Source organism: Petaurus breviceps, unplaced genomic scaffold (genome assembly GCF_028583685.1).
Source record: "Petaurus breviceps papuanus isolate PSGF00001 unplaced genomic scaffold, PetGlider_PUasm1.0 38, whole genome shotgun sequence".
NCBI classification, from domain to species: domain Eukaryota; kingdom Metazoa; phylum Chordata; class Mammalia; order Diprotodontia; family Petauridae; genus Petaurus; species Petaurus breviceps.
In genome coordinates, this window is record NW_027186304.1 from 38,348,944 (window position 1) to 38,370,794 (window position 21,851).

Sequence of the window (21,851 nt, forward strand, 5' to 3'; positions counted from 1 at the left end):
TTAACCTCTGTTTGCCTCAGTTTCCTCTTCTGTAAAATGGAGATAATACTAGCCCCTACTTCCCAGGGTTATTTCAAGAATCAAATGAAATAATAATTGCAAAGCCCTTAGCACAGTGCCTAGCACATTGTAAACACTATATAAATATTAGTATCATCATCATTATTGTTATCATCTTCCCAGACTAAGTCTTCTGATTGATGACAAGACTCTAAGAGATGACCAAAGGCTACGGATATTCCCAGACTCACAGCAATCCCTACGATTTGGTGGGAGTGATTTTGAAGGATGTATCACTAATGTATTTTTCCAGAGGTATGTGTTTTTTACATTTTTAATCATTGAGATTCAATAGGGAAGTGGTATTACTCACATTAACTTTCATAGAAATGAGTTAAATTTTGTTTTTATCCTAATATAGAAAAGATTTTTTTGTCTATAGGTGAGTAGGCATATTTATGGAGCCAGAATTTTAAACATGGGCTTCTGTATTACTCTCATAAAATCCAAACATCTAAAAGGCCTTTGTTTATATGCTACACAAATGTCTGAAAAACAAATGCATTCAATAAACCTGCAAGCATATTTTTTTTCAGAAGATATGTGACCCAAGTACTCAGGACTTGAGCATGCCTGATGTTCTTTGGACGGGGTCTCTCCTTTCTCCTTTCTTCCTTGATGCTCTTCAAGACTCTATTTCCCTCCTGAAGGATAAGGGCTTCCTCTTGCACCTCCTTCTGGAGGACCCACTCTTCCTAGGACTTCCCATCTCTTGGGATCTCACCCTGTTCCCCCAGCATCTCACTTTACCATTGTGCTCGTTGGTGCCAGTCATAGTGAGGGCTGTTTTATGGTAAGAGAAAAAAGGAAAAGAAAAGGGGAAAAAATGTCCTACCTGTTGCTGATAGAGTAATGAAATATCCTCTAATCACCATGTAGTGTGGCAAAACAGGGAGACTTAAATAGGAAACCAGGTAGCCTGTGTTAGCCTGCATAATGCAATGAGTTTTTTCTTCTTTTTTGGCAAGGGGTAGAATGAAGGTAGAGGGCAGCGTGGAGAAATGCAGGTATATTCTTCAAACTCTGAAGGCAATTTCCCATAAAAATATTTTTACATGAAGTAGTTAGGTCCTTGGAACAGTTAGGTGGGCTTAGAATCAGGAGACCTAAGTTTAAATACGACCTCAGACATTGCCTAGCTGTGTGATCATTGTGGGCAAGTCATTCAATTCCTATTTGCTTCAGTTCCTCGTCTATAAAATGGGGACACACTGGAGAAAGAAATTACAAACCACTCCAGTATCTTTTCCAGGACAATCCCGTGGATAACTTCATGGGGTCATGAAGAGTAAGACATGACTGAATAACAACAGTTAGGTTCTACACTTCAGATGAGTTAACGCATTAAATTGGCTTCTGTAAAGGGCGGCAAGGTGGCACAGTGAATAGAGCATCTGCCCTGGTGTCTGGAGGACCTGAGTTCAAATTTGACCTCAGACATTTAACACAAAAAAACTAGCCATGTGACCTTGGGAAAATAAGTCACTTAACCCCAACTGCCCTACCTTCCCCCCTCCAAAAAAAAAAAATTGACTTCTCTGTAGAAATGAGTATTTTTAAAGCAAGATACCTCTGAATATTAAATTCCTAAATAATGTTTTCAGATGTGAAGAACTTTTGGAGTAGAGGTTCTTGGGTGGGTGGGTGTGTTGTGGTGGGGGAGGACGTCCATAAATTTTTTGTAAATAATTATATTTGATAATTATATTTCAACCTAACTCATTTCCTTTGTAATCCTGTTTATTTCATTTTACACTTTCATAAACATTATTCTCAGATGAGGTCCATAGTCTTCACAAGACTGTCAGAGGTGCTTATCATCCAAAACAGGTCAAGAAGCCCTGCTTTGGAGTAAGTGTACCTGGTGGTTTGCATGTAGGAGCTGTCCAAGGTGAACCAGAGAAATGTTCCTTTCTTTCTCTTTTGTTCCAGGTTAGCACAGAGTCCTGAGGTCCTCAATTTAGTCAGTCATACTCGGAGGGAAAAGGAGAAGGTGTCCCTAGGATTCTGCAGCTTAAATAAGCCACCTTTTCTTCTGCTGCTGAAAAACTCAGCAAAAATCAGCACACGGAGGATATTCAACATTGATAGGGTACGCACCACAGCCATCAACCTTGCTTTCTTTCTGTCTACGAGCTTCCTCTGCAGAGGCTCAAGTGTTCTCATTTATTGCCTAGATACTAACGGAGACTGAAAAGTCAATGACCTACTTTATGCCCAGGGGAAAGATTGAAAGCCTCACAGTGGGCCCAGTGCTGGATTAGGAGTTTAGTTAGGGAACCTGGGTAATAGCCCCAGCCTAATTATGTGACCATGAGCCAATCATGTCCCCTCTCAGATAATGGAGGGTATAATGGGATTTGGATACCTGTCCCTCTCTGACATACATAAATGCTTTGACTTTCAGTTTCCTCATCTGTAAAACAGATTGTCACGAGGAAAGTGCTTGGTGATGTCTATAGTGCTATATAAACAGGTGCCTGGATTATTATTATTTTTACAGCATTACCCATATTGTTACTACATCAACTTTGGCAGGGGCATGAAGTAGGAAGATTCTCCTGGCTTAGCTCTTGATTAGATGAGGGAGAGAGAGAAAATGAAGGATCCACAATAACTGTAGTTTTGAGTCTCAATGACTGGGAGAAGGGCAATGCCTTTAATAGAAAGAGAGAAGTCAGGTGGCAAAGTACACTGAGACATCCCATTAGCTGTGATTCTAACTTCATGCTATAAATATCTGTGAAAAAAGGGAGCATGGCTTAGGAGACTAAATGACAGCCCAGAAGCCCAAGGGTTTTTACGAATTCTAATACTAGTATGGTCCATCGTTGCTCTCCTGGGAGCCTTTTGTCAAGTCTCAACATTCTTGTCACTTGGTTTCTCCAGTTGTTATACTTCTCTCCTGGAGATATAAAGAGTAAGAAGGAGTTGCTGGGTGGCATATAAGAAAGCCATGATTAAATAAATGTGAAGCTATAGGACCTATCTTACCTCAGTCATAATTTCTAACTTTTCCCCTCTATCCTTTTGTGCAGCTACAAGGGGATATGCGTCCTGCCTCCCTGATGAAGAAAGAGGTTCAGACAACAACCCAGCACTGCCTTGGGTCAACTCAGTCCCAGACTTCTAAAGGAGCTTATCAATTTGGGGACAGTCCCACCAGTCACTTGGTGTACACATTCCCTAATGAGATGCTGAAAGACAGGTATTGGTATAATGGTTTGAAATCTTGTTTTGTTCCAACTCAAAGTACTTAGCCATGATTCTTAAAGTCCTAAAGTGGAAGGAATAGAGAAGGCTTTGCAGAATTATTTAGTGAGAAGGAGGAAAAGGGACCTGGCTTCATCAACCAGGCATTTATTAAGCACTGTATGGCAGGCAGTGTCTCAAGGGATACTTTAAAAAAGAGACAAACCCTTGCCTTCAAGGAACTTACATTCTAATGGAAGGGAGGTGGGCTGTTTGGCTAATGAGCTGATAGTCTGCAAAGGACAAGTGGAAAGAATGCCCACAATGAGATACTCATATTTGAAATAAAAACTTGTTAACATTCTGTAGAGGGGCTCAGCCCCTGTCTCCAGGTCAGAAACGGGTATGATCTAAAAATAATTGTGACATTTCATTCCCAAATTGCTATTTGCTTCTAAGAAAGTACACATTCCCTCTTCCTTGCATTTTATATTCAAAGAGAAATAATCACTTTTCAGTAGAATAGTTTTTCAAATGGATCATTTTTAGACAAAATATCTTGGCTTCTTTCTGGTGGAAATTTAATTTCTATCAATGACAAAGCAGTGGCAGCTCAGGGGCAACTAGGTGGCACAGTGAATAGGGTGCTGGGCTTAGAATCAGGCAGACTCATTTACCTGAGTTCAAATCTAGCCTCAGACACTTACTAGCTGTGTGACCCTGGACTAGTCCCTTAACCCTGTTTGCCTCAGTTTCCTCATCTCTAAAATGAGCTGCAGAAGAAAATAGCAAAGCACTCCAATATCTTTGCCAAGAAAACCCCAAATGGGGTCACCGAGAGTTGGACTTGATCGAAAGACTCAACAACAATCTTGGCTTCTTTGTGGTGGTAATTTATGTTTCTATTAGTGAGAAAGGAATGAACTGAAATAGCACACTAAAGGGAGTGGGAAAAGGGCTTTTTGAAAAGGACCTTTTTTCCATTAAAAAAAATCATCAGGAATTCTTGACAGGACACTTATAAAAATACTTTTCAAAAAGACAAGTCATTGCAACACACTGGATAGAGAGTCAGAAAAAGCTAGATTCAGGTGCTGCCTCTGACAAATACTGGCAGCCTGAATCTTGAGCAAGCTATTTCAGGTCTTCATACCCCAGGCATTTCTCCAAGATTATAATTTGCAAAACCTATGCCAGTCTGCACTGGTGGAGGGAATTGGGGGTCCCCCATGCCAATGAAATCACATTGCAGTTGAAATAATAATAATAATAGCATTTGCATAGTGTTTTAAGGTTTGCAAAGTGCTTTCCACATGTATCTAACACAATGGCCAATATCCTCTACACCGTTTGATTTTTCAGTGCCATTTAATTCTGCAAATATTTTCAAGTGCTCATTATGTTCTTGGTACTGTATTAGGTGCTGGGGATACAAAAACAAAAATGAAACAGTCTCTGCCCTCAAGGAGTTTACAGTCTCCTGGAGGTAAAACATCATGTACACAGAAAAGTCATATTGTCCACAAATAAGTTGTAAGGTTTCTTTGGCCATCCATTTATTTGCCTTGCTCCCAAATAAACACAACTACAGCAAGTTCTTATAGCTTTTGAGAAGGGGATGGCAGCAATTGACTTTCTTTTATCTTCTGAAGGAGAGCAGGGTAAACAAATTGGGATTAGTAAGTAGGGAGCAAGATGAAGATGAAGGTTAATATAATGTATAAGAGGAAAGAGAGTTAAACAAGTGAAAGGAATGGAGGTAAAGTAATACAGGACAAAGCCTCTGCTAACCAGCCAAACTGCCACAGTTCTATAGATTGATTCATCACAGCCCTCTTGGAAACCGCTTTGATTGCCTAATTAAAAAAGCAATTTGCACATAAACCTAAAAGGTACAGCAAAAATAAATAACATTTGGGGCAGCTAGGTGGCACAGTGAATAGAGCACTGGCCCTGGAGTCAGGAGGACCTGAGTTCAAATCTGGCCTCAGACACTTAACACAAAAACTAGTCTGTGACCTTGGGCAAGTCACTTAACCCCAATTGCCCTCCAAAAAGCAAAAAAAAAAAAAATTGGCGTTTATAGTTATTAGCCCATTTCCCTGATTCTGTCTCCATAAAATGGCTATTCACTAAACTAGGTTCATCTTGATGATAATAAATGTTCATATAATACTTTAAATAGCAGCTAGATGGAGCAATGGATAGAGTACTGGATCTGAAATCAGGAAGACTCATCTTCCCAAGTTCAAATCTGACCTCAGACACTTACTAGTCGGGTGACCCTGGGCAAGCCATTTAACCCCGTTGGTCTCAATTTCCTCATCTGTAAAATGATCTGGAAAAAGAAATGGCAAATCACTCCACTATCTTCACCAAGAAAACCTTAAATAGGGTCATGAAGGGTCAGATACAACAGAAATGACTCAGCAACAAGAATAATACTTTAAGGTCCATGAAGCACTTTACTATTTTTTTTTTTTACAATTTCTACTATTTTACAATTTACTATTACATGAAGCACTATCTCTTGGTCCACACAACCACCTTGTGACATAGATTATTTTTATCCCCATTTTACAGAAAGGGAAACTGTGACTTGTCCAAGGTCAGACAGCTGAATAACATAGTGAGGCTTCATATCCCTAACAAATACTGAGGATTAGGGCATTGTGTAGAAAGTGCCTGGTAAACCATAAAGCACAAATGTGAGCTGTCATTATAAAGAGCATGTCAGACTTCTGTCTTCCCTGCCAATGTTCTCCCATAGTTATAAAATAAAAACAGCAGCTTACTGAAATGCCGAGGGAATTGCCGACAGCACAGAGCTCACCTTCAGTAGACCTGCTTGTAAAAAATCCTTTTGTTCCAAATATTCGCCCTATTCCTTTGTTATTTACGTTTTGGGGAAGATGCAAGTGTTTTGTATATTCCTTGCCTCTTGTCATCCAGGTTCTCGCTCAGTCGCCTGCCTCTTCTGACTCTCGTTTGATACATCATACAATTAACTTAGCCCTTGGGCAACTTTGGAGAAAAAGTATAACTATCACCCAGATTTTGTGTCCGGGCCCTTTTCCCTCAGTGATGTAAGGGCCATTGGTGATCATAATTTGCATTCATGAGAACAGTAACCATGCAATAGAGTGTAACATCCCCGATATTTGGACCTGTCACTGACTTTGCGAAGCATCAGCCCGTCCTTGGAAGCAGAATGCTGCATCTTTAAGATGCAACTTTGCTATTAAAAAAAAGTTTTATATCTGATGTTCATCCATAGATGTGATGAACCTCAGCTTTGTAGTATTCACTTGCTCTTTCCCAAAGTCAGGAAGACCTGAGCATAAGTCCGTCCTCAGACACTGACTGACTGTGCGACTGGAGGCAAGTCGCCTAACCTGTTCGCCTCAAGATCTTCCCCCATAGCCATTCGGTCTTTTCATTCATGTCTGATTCTTTTGGGGTTTTCTTGGCAGAGATACCGAAGTCCTTTACCATTTCCTTCTGCAGCTCATTTTACAGATGAGGAAATTGAGGCAAATAGGCTTAAGTGACTTCCCCAAGGTCATATAGCCAGTTAGTGCCTGAGGCTGGATTTGAACTCAAAAAGATGAGTCTTGGGGGGCGGCTAGGTGGTGCAGCGAGTAAAGCGCCAGCCCAGGAGTCGGGAGGACCCAAGTTCGGTTCCGGCCTCAAACACTTAACACCCACACACAAAAAACTAGCCGTGTGACCCTGGGCAAGTTACTTAACCCCAATTGCCCTCCAAACGGAAAAAAAAAAAAAAAAGATGAGTCTTCTGATTCCAAGCCCAGTGCTCTTGTCGACTGTGCCAGCTAGCTGCCTTTATCTTACCTCCTCCTCTATAAGGCAAGAATTATAATAACATGTACCTCTTGAAGTTGTTTTTAAGATAAAATCACACCATATTTATAAAGCACTATGTAAGCTGAAAGTGCTGTAGAATACTCAGTCTTTGGCTCTTTGTCTCCTTCACTTACAGGTCACAGTATGCTGTGGATATGCGGACAACCTCCAATGCTTCAGGACTGATGTTTTTTGGGGGGAGTAAGAGCTCCTCAGTGGTGCTTTATGTTTCAAAGGGACGCATTGTCTTATTGCTGAGGGCAGAAGGAAAGAAATTAAGACTGAAAACCAAAAAGAGATTCAACGATGGAGAGTGGCACACGGTAAGAGCTGCTATCACAGTGGAAAATCACAGCCGAAACCAGTGAAAAGTGTGCGCCATGGACACTGGCCCTTCACAGACCCAACATGCTTTAGAGAGAAAAATAAAGGCAGGAACCCACCTCTGGGTATACGTCCTGTCCCTGGAGGCCTGATGAGGACCAGTAAGAGGCAATATCATACCTTCCCATAATTCATTGTTTTAAATATTCCACCCACTGTATCTATGCAACTTTTTCTCCATACTGAGAAACTCATAAAAACATAATATTATAAAAGACACCAAGATGGAATGAACCTTTTCATTCCCCAGATGCTGTGACCAGGCCTGTGTTACCCTACCTCCTTTGTCTTTTCCAGCTCCCTAGGTCATAATAATAATAATGAAATAATAATAAGAGCTGGCATACATATAACACTTGTAAGTTTTTACCGTGATATACAGGAATTATCTCACTTGAAAACAACACTAAGAGGCAGATACTACAGGTCTCATTGTCCCCAATTTACAGATGAGCTAACTGACTCTTAGAAATTAGTCCTATGCCCCTAGTCACATAGCTAATAAGCATGAGATCACAGGCTCATAGATCTGGAATTAGAAGGGCCCTCAGAGGTGGTCTAGTTCCACCCCCTCATTTTATTTTTCTCTTTCTCTTCCTTTCTTTTTTTTGGAAGGGGGAAGGCAGGACAGTTGGGGTAAGTGACTTGCCCAAGGTCACACAGCTAGTAAGTGTTAAGTGTCTGAGGTCAGATTTGAACTCAGGTCCTCCTGACTCCAGGGTCGGTGCTCTATTCACTGTACCACCTAGCCGCCTCCGACTCCTCATTTATCTAGGTGACAAATGTGAAGTTTAGGAAGATTAAGTGACTTGTGGGTAGTTACATAGCTAGTAAGCATCAAAGGTATGATTTGAACCAAGGTCTTCCCTATTCTAAGTCTGAACTCCATCCATGGTGCCAAGCTACATCCTTATCCTGAATCCACATCCAATGCTCTTTCTCCAAGCTGCCTATTACCCTTCCATCTGAGAAAACTGATGTAATACTTTCTTTATCCAAATATACCACTATTGTGCCTGAGATGTCCTCCCCACTGCTTCCCAGACCCTCTTCCCTACCCCATCCAGGCTGCTTTCATAATCTCATTTACCATGTAAGGAAGGTCTCTCCCCATTTCTAGTATAAAATGTTAATGGTGATGCCCTGGAGCCAGCTCAAACCAAAGTAGGAGAGCCAATTGTTATACTTTCTGTGGGAGCATTTACCCCTCAGAAAGCAGCAAACACTACAAATGAGGCTTTGATTTTGTTTTGTTGATTGTCTAGGCTTAAGAAAGTGATGGAGAAAAATGTTAACAATGCAGATTAAATTTAAAAGTGTGTCATACATAACAGCGCCAGCTGTTAAACATTTACCAGCACACCCCTAAGAGACATCATCTACCCCAGCCCTCTTCTTCCTGAAGATGAAACTAAGACCCAGAGAGGTTTAATAACTACCAGTTGATGTCAGTTGAGACTAGAAGCCAGGTTTCCTGACAGCCCCATCTCAGTCCTCATATCCCATTGCCTCTCTTAAAAGAAAACATAATGTTGTGAGAGTGTGGCAGAATGAAAAGAGACCAGAGCTGGCATCAGGACCCTGGGGTTCGAGTCATGGCTTTGACACTGACTGGCTGTGGGGACAGTGGGCAAGTCCTACTACTGAACTGGCTGAAGTGCCACCAAAGTCAAGTTTTTTCTCTTTGATTCTAGTAACTAGTAGCAGAGTTCAGCTTCGACTACCCAGTCAAAGAGAAATCTCAATCTGAATGTTTTCTTTCTCTCCAAGGTCATGTTCGGCCATGAGGGAAGGAAGGCGCGTCTCGTCATCGATGGTCTAAAGGTCCATGAAGGAAGCTTGGCTGGAAATCCTATCTTTCCTGTCAAACCAACAGCAATCTACCTGGGGTTCTCTCCCAGCGTGAAACTGAAGGTGAATACTTTTTTACTCTTGGAGGGATGAGAATCTCCCAACTGCGGAATTCTAATCATCCTCATGATATCTGATGCTTTACTTCTAGGTTGCTGGGTGGTTGTTCTTTTTTCTACTTAATGCCCATAAACCCCAAATTCTGTGCCCAGAGAAGTTCTTTCTTCACTCCTCTGCATTGCTAAGGAGCTCATAAGACCCAGAGTGAATCAACAGGGACCAATCTCCCCAATATGGCCATGCTATTCTTACTGTCTTCATTCCAGGATATGCAGGAACAGAATAAAGATTTCTTCACAGTTTGTCCATAACCCATTGGTTCAGCACATCATGCTGGGACACCTTGGGGCTCTTGGTTACTAAATATTATAGTCAGCCCACAGGGATCATAATTACATAATTAATTTTAAATTGTGGTCAGCTACAAGGAATCTGAATCCTGATGGATTTAAAATATAGTCTGATTCAGTGAAGTGATGTTAAGTCATAAGAACTTTTTTTTAATGCCAAAGGGATTCAAGCCAGTTGTCTGTCTTCAGCAGTACAGTTTATCTTGTCTCTGACATTGATACCAAATTGCTGCAGAATTTCAGAGTAGGAAAAGACTTCAGAATTCATCTGGACTAAGCCATGCCCACACCTGAAGGAGAATCTGCTCTGTAACACACCACACACATACACACACACACGCACACACACTCCCCCACCATGGCATCATTGAACCTCCACTTGAAGAGCTCCTATAATTGGGAATTCAGTCCCCCAGAATTGCAGCCCTTTCCACTTCAAGTCTCCCATCCTCTGTGGTGCTTTATCTGACTGTGAATGTGTGTTCCATCTGGTTCAACATTTATTTAGTGCCTATTCTGGGTGAAGGATTGAATAAACAATATTCCCCTAAGATCACTCACTCCTCTTTAATTTAGCTCATTATGATTTGGCTATTTATTAATTAAATCTTTTTTAGATAGATCATAGCATCCATCATAAAGTGGTCCATATTACTTGTTGACCTCATTACAAAAATGGGGTTAGTGCGAGTGAATGTCTGTAGATTGCATTTTAACTCTCATCACAACAGGCGCCCATTGGGTTTAATGAGTGTCTTTCAATAATTCAAACTATCTCAGTGGTGCCTAACCATCCTCACTTGCCTTCTTATTTAATTGTGGGACATTTATGAAGTATCAGGACAATGTATTTAATGATGTGGTTAGCAACTTTCCCCTTGATCATATTTTTTAGAACTTCGTGACTCACTGGTCCTTTTCATATACTAGAACTGCCTTTCATTAAACTCTTAACTCAATCAGAAGAAAATCTGAAAGATGTTTTGTACCTTCAAGGAAATGAGGTGGCAGGTGTTAGAATTATAGGACAGAGGGCCCTCCTTCTGCACATCTTACCTCCCTGTTGTGTGTGTGTATACATATATGTATGTCTATGTGTATACACACATGTTTATATATGGAAAAATATACACATGGTTGTATAAATATGCTTGTGTGCTCTATATATGATGTATATATGTTATAGAATATATGTAATTTGTATATGTATACCACTCTCTGAATATATGTCATATATACCTACATGTAGGAATATATATTTATGCATATGTGTGTACATCTAGTATATAGCTATATATGTGATTATATATTATACACACATGACTTGCATATGCATAGTATATATGTATATACATATACACATATTTTTTCTATATGTGAAAGGAGAAGAGACAGACATTTCCCTATAGCCAAGCCCAACCATCCCTTATTTTCTAACAAGCCACCCTTGGCCTTTCCCTTGCTAATCTATGTATATACACTGTTTAAAACTATTCATTTCCTCTAATTACATTTCCTTTTTTTTTCTCTAAATATTTGCAGAGCCTCCCCAAAAGCAGCTTTGTGGGATGCCTGAGGAACTTTCAGTTGGATGGAAAGGCCTTGGACACCCCCTCTCAAAACTTTGGGGTGATCCCCTGTTTGGGAGGCCCTCTTGAGAAAGGGGTGTACTTCTCCCAAGAAGGCGGGCACATCAGCTTTGGTAAGGAACATCTTTGTGGAGTTTCTGTCTCTGAGTCTTTAGTTCACCCTCCTTTTTATTTGAGTATTTTGATACACAGTTTGAATTATTTTTATTTTTAAAAGATGATACCTGGATGCAGGGAAAGGAATTTAAAATAGTTGTCAGCATTCGTCCGAGAAGCCTCAGTGGAATCTTAATGCATTTTGGAAGACCATCTGGGGAGCATCTAAGTGTTTATATGGAAGGAGGAAAGGTGAGTGATAGCTATATTTCCATTCTGTTGGAATGGGAAGAGTGTATTGGCCATAGATAGGTATGAAATCCCTTTCCACAAGGCTGTGATTGGCAAGCGTATGGGAGAGGACAGAGGAATAGCTCTGGAGTTCAGGAAACTACTTAAAATTCACGTGCCACACTTCCTTACCTATGAAGTGGGGATATAACCCCTTTATAACTCTTTAATAAGTCATTGAAATGAACCTGCTTATGAGCCGCTGTAACTATATCACATCCTCACTCAAAGAATCACCCCCACTGCTCTTGGGTTCAGCATTTTAGGAATGACATTGATACGCTGGAGAGGGTCTGGAGGGCAGCCACCAACATGCATAATGAGTAACTGGCTGGCCAACAAACACTTACAAAGCACCCCCTTTGTTCAAGGCACCGTGCTGGGTGGGATACCATGACAATACAGTAACAGAAATGAACAGGCACTGGTTTTAAGGAGCATGCTTGCTTTCTCAGGGGGCAGCAGGGAGATGGGATAAGATGTACACGTGTATGTAAATAAAATACATATGCACAATGTGAACACAAAGAAATTTCAAGAGAGTTTTAGTAGTTAGCAGAGATCGGGACTGGCTTCATGTGGAAGGAGCTTTGCAAGGGGAAAGATTGGGTTTCGGGATTCTAACAGGTGACGGGAAGGAGGGAGCACATTCCAGAAATGGAGGACGACCTGTGTAAAGGCACATAGTCAGGAGATGGAACAGAGTGTGTGAGGTACAGCAAGTGGCCCACCTTGGAATGGACAATACTTGAAAGTGAAGAGTGTCTATAAGCCCTGAAAGCTAGGCTGGCTACAGGGTTGTGAAGGCCTTCAAATGCCAAATGAGGGAGTTTTTATTTTATCTTGGAGGCAGGAGGGAGTCAGTGAAGCTTTTAGAGGAGGGGAATGCTATAATCAAACACCTGCGCTTCAGGAATATCACTTTGTCAGCTTCGTGGAGGTGGGTGGGTTAGATAAGTGAGAGAGCAGAGGGAGGGAAACTAACTAGGAGCTGGTATCGTGGTATATGTAATGGAGACAGGCAGATGGCAGAGTGGAGCCAAGAAGACCCAAATTCAAATCCAGCTTCAGGCACTTGGCAGTCTTCACACTTGGCAGAGTCACTTAACCTCAGTTTCCTCAGCTGTGAAATGGAGACAATAATAAATCCTGCCCCACTGGGTCATTTTGAAGATCAATTAAGATAATATTTGTAAAGTGCTTGGCTAGTCCCTGGCACACGGGAGGTGCTATATAAATGCCAGCTGTTTTTATTAGGGGCCTGAACAAGGGTGCAAGCCACACGAGTGCAGAAATGCACACGGTATTAACAGAGGCAGGATTGTCGACATACGACAACTGACTGAATGTGGAGTGTGAAAGAGTCTAAGGAACAAGGCAGAGGAAGGGAGACGTGATGGAAGGAAGGACATTATGGCAGTCTTCAAGTATTTTGTCACACAAAATCAGTCTTGCTCTGTTTGGTCACAGAGGGCAAAACTAGGCGTGATGAGTAGAATGTGCAAAGACACACATTTAGATTTGCTGTAATGAAAAATGTCCCAGCAATGGCATCTGTCCAAAAATGTAATGCACTCCCTCATTTCCCGAGTGATGAGTGACCTTTCTGTGTAGACCTGGGTCAGCTGGGAGAGCTCCTGAATATGAAAGGATGAACCGCAAGATAAATCAAGAACTCTCCACTTGAAGGAAATAATGACATAGCTTCGTTTAGTTCAAAAATTGTCAGAAAAGGCCGCATCGTCTAATTGTGTGCAGACTTTATGTAAATGATATGTAAATATAACCGCAGTTTTCCTTTTTAGAGGAGGAAATTTGCTTGGAAATTTGATGTGCCATAAGTAATGCCTAGAAAGCATTTTTAATTTCTTCAAAGAAAAGCCACCATAAAAATGCAAGGTATTCTTTTGGCATCTTTATCCAGCTGGCTGCCTAGCCCTTCCATCAGATCATGTGACCCAGCCAGTAACATCCTTCACCTGTCAAAGCTCACCTGCTGATGGATGCAAAGCCAGATGTGCTTCTGCAAAAATCTCAGGAAGACTCTATCATCTAACTTACTGATCACTAATATTTACCCATCATATTTGAACAGCAAATAAAAACATCATCTTAATAGATTGGACATAAGCAGCACTATTGCTCTGCATCATTGGTCATTCTTTGGCATTGGAGGCATCTCATTTAGCATTGGACAGTCAGGAGTATGCGATGGAAGGAGTGAGCACAAGTTGTAGGTTCTTTGTAATCACTCTTATGTGCTTAATGCCTGGGCTGTACCCGGGGAATGTCAGTGGATGTATGGGACAAGAGGGACAGAACTAAGGAAAGCATCTTCTCTTCCTGGAAAAACTCATGGAAAAAAATCCTTGTGTGTTTCAGGTCACTGCTTCTGTGGACAGTGGGGCTGGTGAGATGCTGACATCACTGACACCTAAGCAATCTCTGTGTGATGGACAGTGGCACTCTGCAGCAGGTATGGGAGCAGATATTAGGAAAAATGACTTCCCATTTCAAAATGGATTGTTTCCAAACTTTTTAAAGGAAATAAACACAAGGGACCTTTTTTAGTTAACAGCAATGGCCACCAACTCAGTCAATGCCTACTAACAATGAGGAAGTTAATGACTGCGTCTCTGTTCTAAGCCTCTAAATTGTGTATATGACTTAAGAATTCTATTTTCCTTGTCTGTTACCACATTAATATGATGTGGTAATCATCATAATATTAATATGAATCCACCTGGCAAATGGATTCAAAAAACAGCTCACATTTATATGGACTTCTCACTAAAATCTTGTAAAGCAGGTCAGCACAAGATTTATAATCCCTATTTTACAGATGAGGAAAACAAGGTTTAGGAATGTGAATTGACTTGTCCACCACTGCACAGATAATTAATTGCTGAGCTGGGGCTACAGTGAAGGTCTTTTGAAACCAAATCAGCTATGTGTTCCTGAGGGTAATTGTTGGGGTGGGCTTTTTTTTATTTTTGCTTTAAAAATACCTTTTAGATGGGCTTAATGAGGGCAATTAAATAAACAAGCAAATCCGTAGGCTAAAAAGAAACGTAACACAGGCAACATTAGTTCATAACTATGGAAGTTCATAACTATGGAAAGTGACCTTCTCTTGGAGACAAGTCTCAGGTTCTAATCACAGCTTTGACAATTCAGTGGGCTTCAGTATCCTCACCTGGAAAATGGGGGCAACAGATGATTGTACTGCCTAGGTCTCAGGGTTGTTGTGAGAAACGCCTTTGGTTTGCCTTAAAGTGCTACAGAAATGTGATGATTTCTTTTTAGCATATTTTTAAAAAATTTATGTTAGCTTAAAGAGACCTTCTGTGATAACATTATAATTATGAGATTATTAACATGGGATAAATTTTTGTTTGGGCTGGGGAATGGGGTTCAGCAGCTTACACAGAACTATATTCTGTGATAGGATGAATTTGGAATCAGTTATTGAAACCATGTTTCTTCAGGACAAGTATAAGCAAACACATGTACAAGCCAAACTAATATCATAGTTCAGATAGCTATGTACACGTGGGGAAATCTCATTGCAGGGAAGGAGCATAACTGACTGGCTTCATTTTCCACACAGTCACTCTAAAGGAGAATTTGCTGCAGCTTGACGTGGACACAGATAGCAGCTACGAGACTGGACAGCTACCTAGCCTGCCGGCCAGCATCCAACAGCCCTTGTATTTGGGAGGCATCCCAGGTGACTATTTTTCAGACTGACTACATCGGTTTCTCTTAACCTCCTCAGACAATCATATCAAATCCAGTTACTAGATTTATGTATTGGTGTCTAGATGCCAAGAGCAGCCGTGTGCTGGTTTTCTGAGAAGTGCTTGGGCCTGGGGAACCTCGAGGCTTTGCTGTGATCAAGGACCCAAAGTACCAGTATAACAGGCCCATTTGGGAGCCATGCTGATACTGCTGGTTCAATCTGAGGCTGCTACTTTACCCTGCCTCATTTGGACAGTTCTCTAGCTGCCTTTCAGAGCCCCATAAGAAGCTGAATTAACTAGCATGTTGATTAGAGCAGAGGATTGAGGAGAGAAGTGAAAGAAAGGAGATCTTCCTTCTTTGTCACCAGCTCTCCACTAGCAAGCTGGTGAGCATTATGGAGCCAGAAGCAGAGACTAAGGCAAGCCGAATGAAGGCAAGATAAGGGATAGTGGTCTCTGAGAGCTGGAAATTAGAAGGGACCTCAGAGGTCATCTGACTCAGCTCTCTCATTTTACAGATGAAGAAACTGAGGCCTGGAAAGGTTAAGTGACTTTTCCCGGGACACACAGGTTGTAGGCATAAGTAGTGGGATTTGAACTCAGTTCTCTGATTTCTAAGATGATGAGGCTAGAAATAATGGCACAGATCATCAAAATAAATATTAAATGCCTATAAATATTTCTGTGTTCTCCTGATAATTTATTTCTCCCTAAAAGTAGGTTAGGTATCAGCTTTATAGTTATTCCGTGCCCTTAAGCTTAGGGCAGAAGGTATAAAACACTGATTTGCCTTCCTTGAAGACCTTAAAGAATCAGCTTGATCTTAATTTACCAGCAGGTAGTTTAGGAATATTCTGCATAGAGTCAGGGAGAAGAGGGACTGGATGATTTTTTTTTAGTTTTTTTTTTTCCTACAAGAATATGAAGAAATTTTAAAATATGGTATTTACCCTATCCATTATTTTAATCATGCAGGTCATACACTTACATACACATACATAACATAACTTACATACATAACTTACATAACATACATAATTAACATTAAACATACATTACATACATAACATACATAACTTACATACACATACATAACGTCTCTCTCTTTCTTCTCTCAGCCAACTTGACAGCACTGAGGCTGCCTGTACAAAAACCCTTCTTTGGCTGCCTAAAGAAGATCACGATTAACAACGTAGCTGTCTCTGTCACGAAGGCCTCAGAAGTTCAGGGAGCTGTCAGTCTCAATGGCTGTCCTGTCCACTAACTCTAACCAATGATGTGCAAAATGAGAAAGCCCTTGGAATACAGAGGGGATAGAGCCGTCCAAGGTCCTGAATGGCATGGAATTCACCTTCTTGAATACTGACTCCCAGATGCACACGTTTTCCACTCTTTTCAAAATAATTCCTGAATCAAAATGTTGTCCAAAGTAATTTAACAGTCAATCTTATGTTTACTGATGGCCCCATACACCCCTCTCTTATTGGCATTGTATAAATCTTTGACATTCATGTATATTTTATATAAAAAATGTTGTTTATTTGTAAAGATGAGCAAAATACTGTATGTTTATAATACAAAACATAATTTCTTATTTGTTAAAAATAATATAAATGGAAATTGAAGCACTCTAAAGTGAAACTTTGGCACGCATTACACAAGGTCATAATTTATGGGGCCAAATAAATGCAACATACCCTTCCAGGTTTCTGATTTTTACATAACATTAACATAGTATATTGGAAAGATTTAATTGTACTCATTTGTAAGCTTACTGTTCAGTAGTTTGCCTATACCAAACACATGACTTTGTGTCATAAGATCTAGAGTCAGAACTCTAAGGACATTGAAGAGGTGTGAAGCAAAATTTCTGGCTCCAACTGCCATCACATATTGACATTATTTGGGGGCTGTGGCCAAAATAACTCATCTAGGGGATAGTAGAAGGATGACAAATGGAAATGCCAACTTGAAATTCTGCCCGGTCATCATCAAAATTAGGCTCTGCTGGGCAGTATTGAGCTTTACAGGAAGCCCCAGATCACAGCCTATTCTTCACAGTTGTACCCACCCATTGATAGTAAATTGGGAATGGTTGCTTGGGCGTGTTCAATAGTTTTCTGGTTACTGATAGAATAGTTCCCTTTCCCGCCGCATTTCTGACGCTCTAGATTTTGCCTCCAAATGAAGCTTCCTTCTCCCCTGAAATTTTACTTAGGGCCTAGGGATGCTCACCCTGGAACACCCCACCATGCCGGGCCCCTTCTCCCTTCAGTGAATTCTTCCTGATACCTCTACTTTGGGGATGGGCCCAGGCCATTTATGCTTCATTCTTCTCCTGGATGTACTTCGTTATCACAGAGCCTCTGAGGGTACGTGTTACTCCATATGCTCTTTTCCAACTCTCCCTGACAAGTAGTCTTCCCTCATTAGAATGTAAGCCCCTTGAGGGCTGAAACTTTCTTTTTCAATGCTTAACAGAAGTTCCCAAGGACATAATAAATGCTTGTTGCTATTTAAACATAGAGGGAAAGTGAGGATATAGCAGGGGATGAAAAAGTTGCTAGAACACAGAGAAACCCATCCTTCCTCCCATCTAATGCCTCTGGGAATAGAGAAGCCATACTGAATTTGGAAAGAACCCAGCTTGGAGACAGAAAAGGCTACTGGGATTGAAAGGAAGGTCAGAGAAATGGGAGGATTCCCTAGCTAGTGCTTTTGGCATATACTTATCATATAAAGTAGATCTAAGTTAACTTTCTCAAAAGACTAGTAAAAGTCTGTCTGTGAGCTATCAACTAACTGAACTATTTCTACTCGAGGAGATTAAAAGGAAATTGAGACTATGTATAAGCAAATGTCCCTGTAATTCAAAAAGCATAAAAGAGAGTGACCCTGGAGAAGGAACAATTCCAAGTTCCAGACTGAAAAGGTCTACCAATAATTCTTCTACCTAATATCTAGCATTTAGCTAGCACTTTGCTAAGGGCACCTAGGCAGTTCTATCACAGTAGATAGAGCCCTGGGCTTGGAACCAGGAAGTATCATCTTCATGAGTTCATACCCGGTCTCAGACACTTAGCTACATGATGCTGGGCAAGTCATTTTATCCTGTTTGTCTTAATCCACTAGAGAAGGAAACAGCAAAACCACTTCAGCATCCTTGCCAAGAAAACCCAAAATGGGGTCATGAAGAGTCAGAAACAACTGAACTTATTACTACTATCACATTTGATATAACAACCCTAGGAAGAAGATATTTTTATGCTGCCCATTTTTGGAGAACAAATGGAAGTAGACAGGTTAAGTGACTTACCCAGGGTCACACAGCTAGGAAGTATTGGGCTGGATTTGAATTCAGGTCTTCCTGACCCCAGGTCCTGTGCTCTGTTCACTAAGCTACAACCTGCTCAGTCATGAATAGCCTCCTTTATCTCTGGCCTATGGATGTTTTGTTTTCTGTTTTATTAGCATGGAAATGAGGAGTTAAATTAGGTGCAATCTTAGATCTGTTTCCTTTTATAAACTAACATATGACAGGGAAGAGAAACTTGTCTTGGTTTTGTCATATCTTGGGTTTTCAGCAGTCTGGGAAGATGATAAAAATAAACATCAGGAGAAAAAATGCTGACAGTGACAGTTCAGAAAAGGAGACCGATTTTATAAAGTTCCATGTGGTAGAAGTTACATCCAATGAGCTGGAAAGATCAAAGGAGAAGGCATGAGAGACATACCAGTGGACTTGGAGTCAGGAAGAGTTGGGTTCAAATCCTGCCTCAGACACCTATTTGCTGTATGACTTTTAACAGACAAAATCCCTTAACTTTCTAAGGTTTCAATTATCTCATCTTTCTCCCAAGTTACTTTGAAGATCAAATGAGATAATAATTGCAAGATAGTATACAATGCTATAAGTATTAAAAATCTGTGTAATTCTGGCCATGAAATCCAGGAGCTATTTTGGAAAATATCCATGAATTCATTGGGTAGCTAGATAGCACAGTGTCCACTGTCCCAGCACTGGACTGGGAATCAGGAAGACATCCTCATGAGTTCTAATCCATCCTCAGACACATGCTAGATGTGTGACTCGAGGCAAGTCTTTTAACCCTGTTTACCTCAGTTCCTCATGTATAAAATGATCTTGAGAAGGAAAGGGCAAACTACTCCAATATCTTTGCCAAGAAAACCTCAAATGGGGTGGCAAAGAGTCAGACACGACTAAGATGACTCAACAACATGGATTCATTGGTAGATACAGCCTGCCAACTCAGAGATTAAGGAGGCAAAACTCAGATTTATTATACTTCAGTATAATAAAGGAATACAATTTTTTTTGGATTATAGCTGCCAGGACCAGGAAAAAGTAAAGATTTGCATTATGAAGTTAAGAAGAAAATCACATCAGATCCGGCTTATGAAAAAAAAATCACTTAAAATGGAGGAATCTGGGATTTACAACTGCAAGATGAGTTTCATAAATTGTTTTATCGCCATTCTGTTTCTTGATCAAAATAATTGGGAATTGTAGGAAAATCTCAGCAATCTATTTTGTGATTTTTGTAACTTCCCTTATAATTCTGACTTTCTTCACAATTAAATTGGCCATGCTAGATCCAAAGTAATGATAGAGAAAAAGGAATTTTTAAAACTCTTACAATACAGCATGATAATTTGTTTACAACTGTGACCTGTAGCCATAAAGCTTAAGCCCCGCACTCCCCTGGACCTGAGTTCAAGCTTGCAAGCATTTCAGTAAGTAATACTGTCCATAGCTTTGTTTATCCCTCATTGTAATTTCTCTAGGAAAATCAGACTCTGGGTCATTTTACCTCTCCCCTAAGGATATTCTATTCTCCTACCACTAACTGAAGTCTTGGTCAGCTGATTTGGGGTAGCTAGGTGACTCAGTGGATAAAGTGCTGGTCCTGGAGTCAGGAAGACTCACCTTCCTGAATTCAAATTTGACTTCAAACACTTAGTTGTTGTGTGACCCTGTGCAAGTCACTTAACCCTATTTGTCTCAGTTACCTCATCTGTAAAATAAGCTAGAGAAGGAAATGGCAAACCACTCCAGTATCTTCGCCAAGAAAACCCCAAATGGGGTCACGAAGAGTCAGACACAACTGAAAAAACAACTGAATGATGTTCAGCTGACTTCCTGTTCCTAATGGAGCCTATGATTTTGCAAAAATGCTTTTTCTTAAGTCACTGGTTCAGAAACTTTCATTATGAAACCTCTGACTCACGTTTCCTACACATGACGGCTTTCCCCCCTTTCATTCATTCTACAAGTGTCTGTCTACTACATGCAGGAAGATGTACTACACTAACCCATGAGGATCCATGATTTTTGTTCTGTGTGAGTATTCTGACTGCCAATACAAATCACAAACCATTTTCAACTTTAGGAAATGGCTTTTGGGGGCAAGTAGGTGGTGCAGTGACTAGAGCACCGGCCCTGGCGTCAGGAGGACCTGAGTTCAAATCCGGCCTCAGACCTTGGGCAAGTCACTTAACCCCAATTGCCCTCCAAAAAGCAAAAAACAAAAACAAAAAAAAAAGGAAATGGCTTTTGAAATTTATGTCTAAAAAAAAAATGTAACCCTATATCCAACCTGGTGATAAGCCTTTCCAAACTTAGCAAGGCTGACCTTTGAACAGTAGATATATAGTCTACCATCAGGTCTGTGCTCAAAGCCTCTTTCATTTAGTACAATCTTACCCGGGTTTGTATTCTGCTAAAAAAAAAAAAACAAACTTTCAAAATCAGGGTCACTTCCTTTCAAAGCCAAGGTCACTTCCTTTCACAACCAAAGCCACTTCCACACTCCATTGAGGTGTCAGAGGGCAACTTTATTAGTGACTGGGGTGAAGGAAGAATATAAAGATCAAATAACAGAAATTGCACTGTGTAGTTTTATGGGTGGGAAGTGATACCTCAAGGTTGTTTATTTCTCATTTCTCTGATTCCTAGTGATTTTGAACATTATTTTTAGGTGGATATTTGTAATTTATACTTCTTCATTTGAAAATTGTTCATATCCTTTAGTTCTTACTGAAGATGGCTCTTGGTCTTAGAGATTTGTATTAATTCCTTGCAGGTTTGGGGTGACAGACTTTTCTCAGAGATAATTAGTGAAAACATTTCTCTCTCTTCCCCAAACCATATCTTTTCTTCTGCTCTTCAGCTGATTTTACTTGTGCAAAAGCATTGAAATATTTATGTGACTAATACTACCTTTTATGATCTCCTCTATCTCTGATTACAAGATAGCCATAATCATAAAAGATACAGCTTGTTTTGCTAATTTGAGACATATCTCTCAATATTTAGATTATATATTTATTGGGAATTGATTATGGTGTAC

General features: G+C 40.4%; 1 protein-coding gene across 4 annotated transcripts in view; it reads left to right on the plus strand.

Moving 5' to 3' along the window:
* The window catches only part of LAMA3 (laminin subunit alpha 3), a 343,942-nt gene extending 326,760 nt beyond the window's left edge, over positions 1–17,182 (plus strand). For 2 of the 4 annotated variants that reach the window (XM_069099797.1, XM_069099795.1), the window contains 10 exons: positions 184–315; positions 1,993–2,152; positions 3,099–3,274; positions 7,253–7,439; positions 9,271–9,414; positions 11,304–11,463; positions 11,568–11,698; positions 14,120–14,213; positions 15,348–15,467; positions 16,599–17,182. In XM_069099797.1, the coding sequence (XP_068955898.1) occupies positions 184–315; positions 1,993–2,152; positions 3,099–3,274; positions 7,253–7,439; positions 9,271–9,414; positions 11,304–11,463; positions 11,568–11,698; positions 14,120–14,213; positions 15,348–15,467; positions 16,599–16,744 (1,450 nt within the window). In that variant the 3' untranslated portion in view covers positions 16,745–17,182. The remainder of the gene's footprint in view (positions 1–183; positions 316–1,992; positions 2,153–3,098; positions 3,275–7,252; positions 7,440–9,270; positions 9,415–11,303; positions 11,464–11,567; positions 11,699–14,119; positions 14,214–15,347; positions 15,468–16,598) is intronic. The other 2 variants (XM_069099798.1, XM_069099796.1) reach the window with 1 other exon arrangement.
* The last annotated feature ends 4,669 nt before the right edge of the window (positions 17,183–21,851 follow it).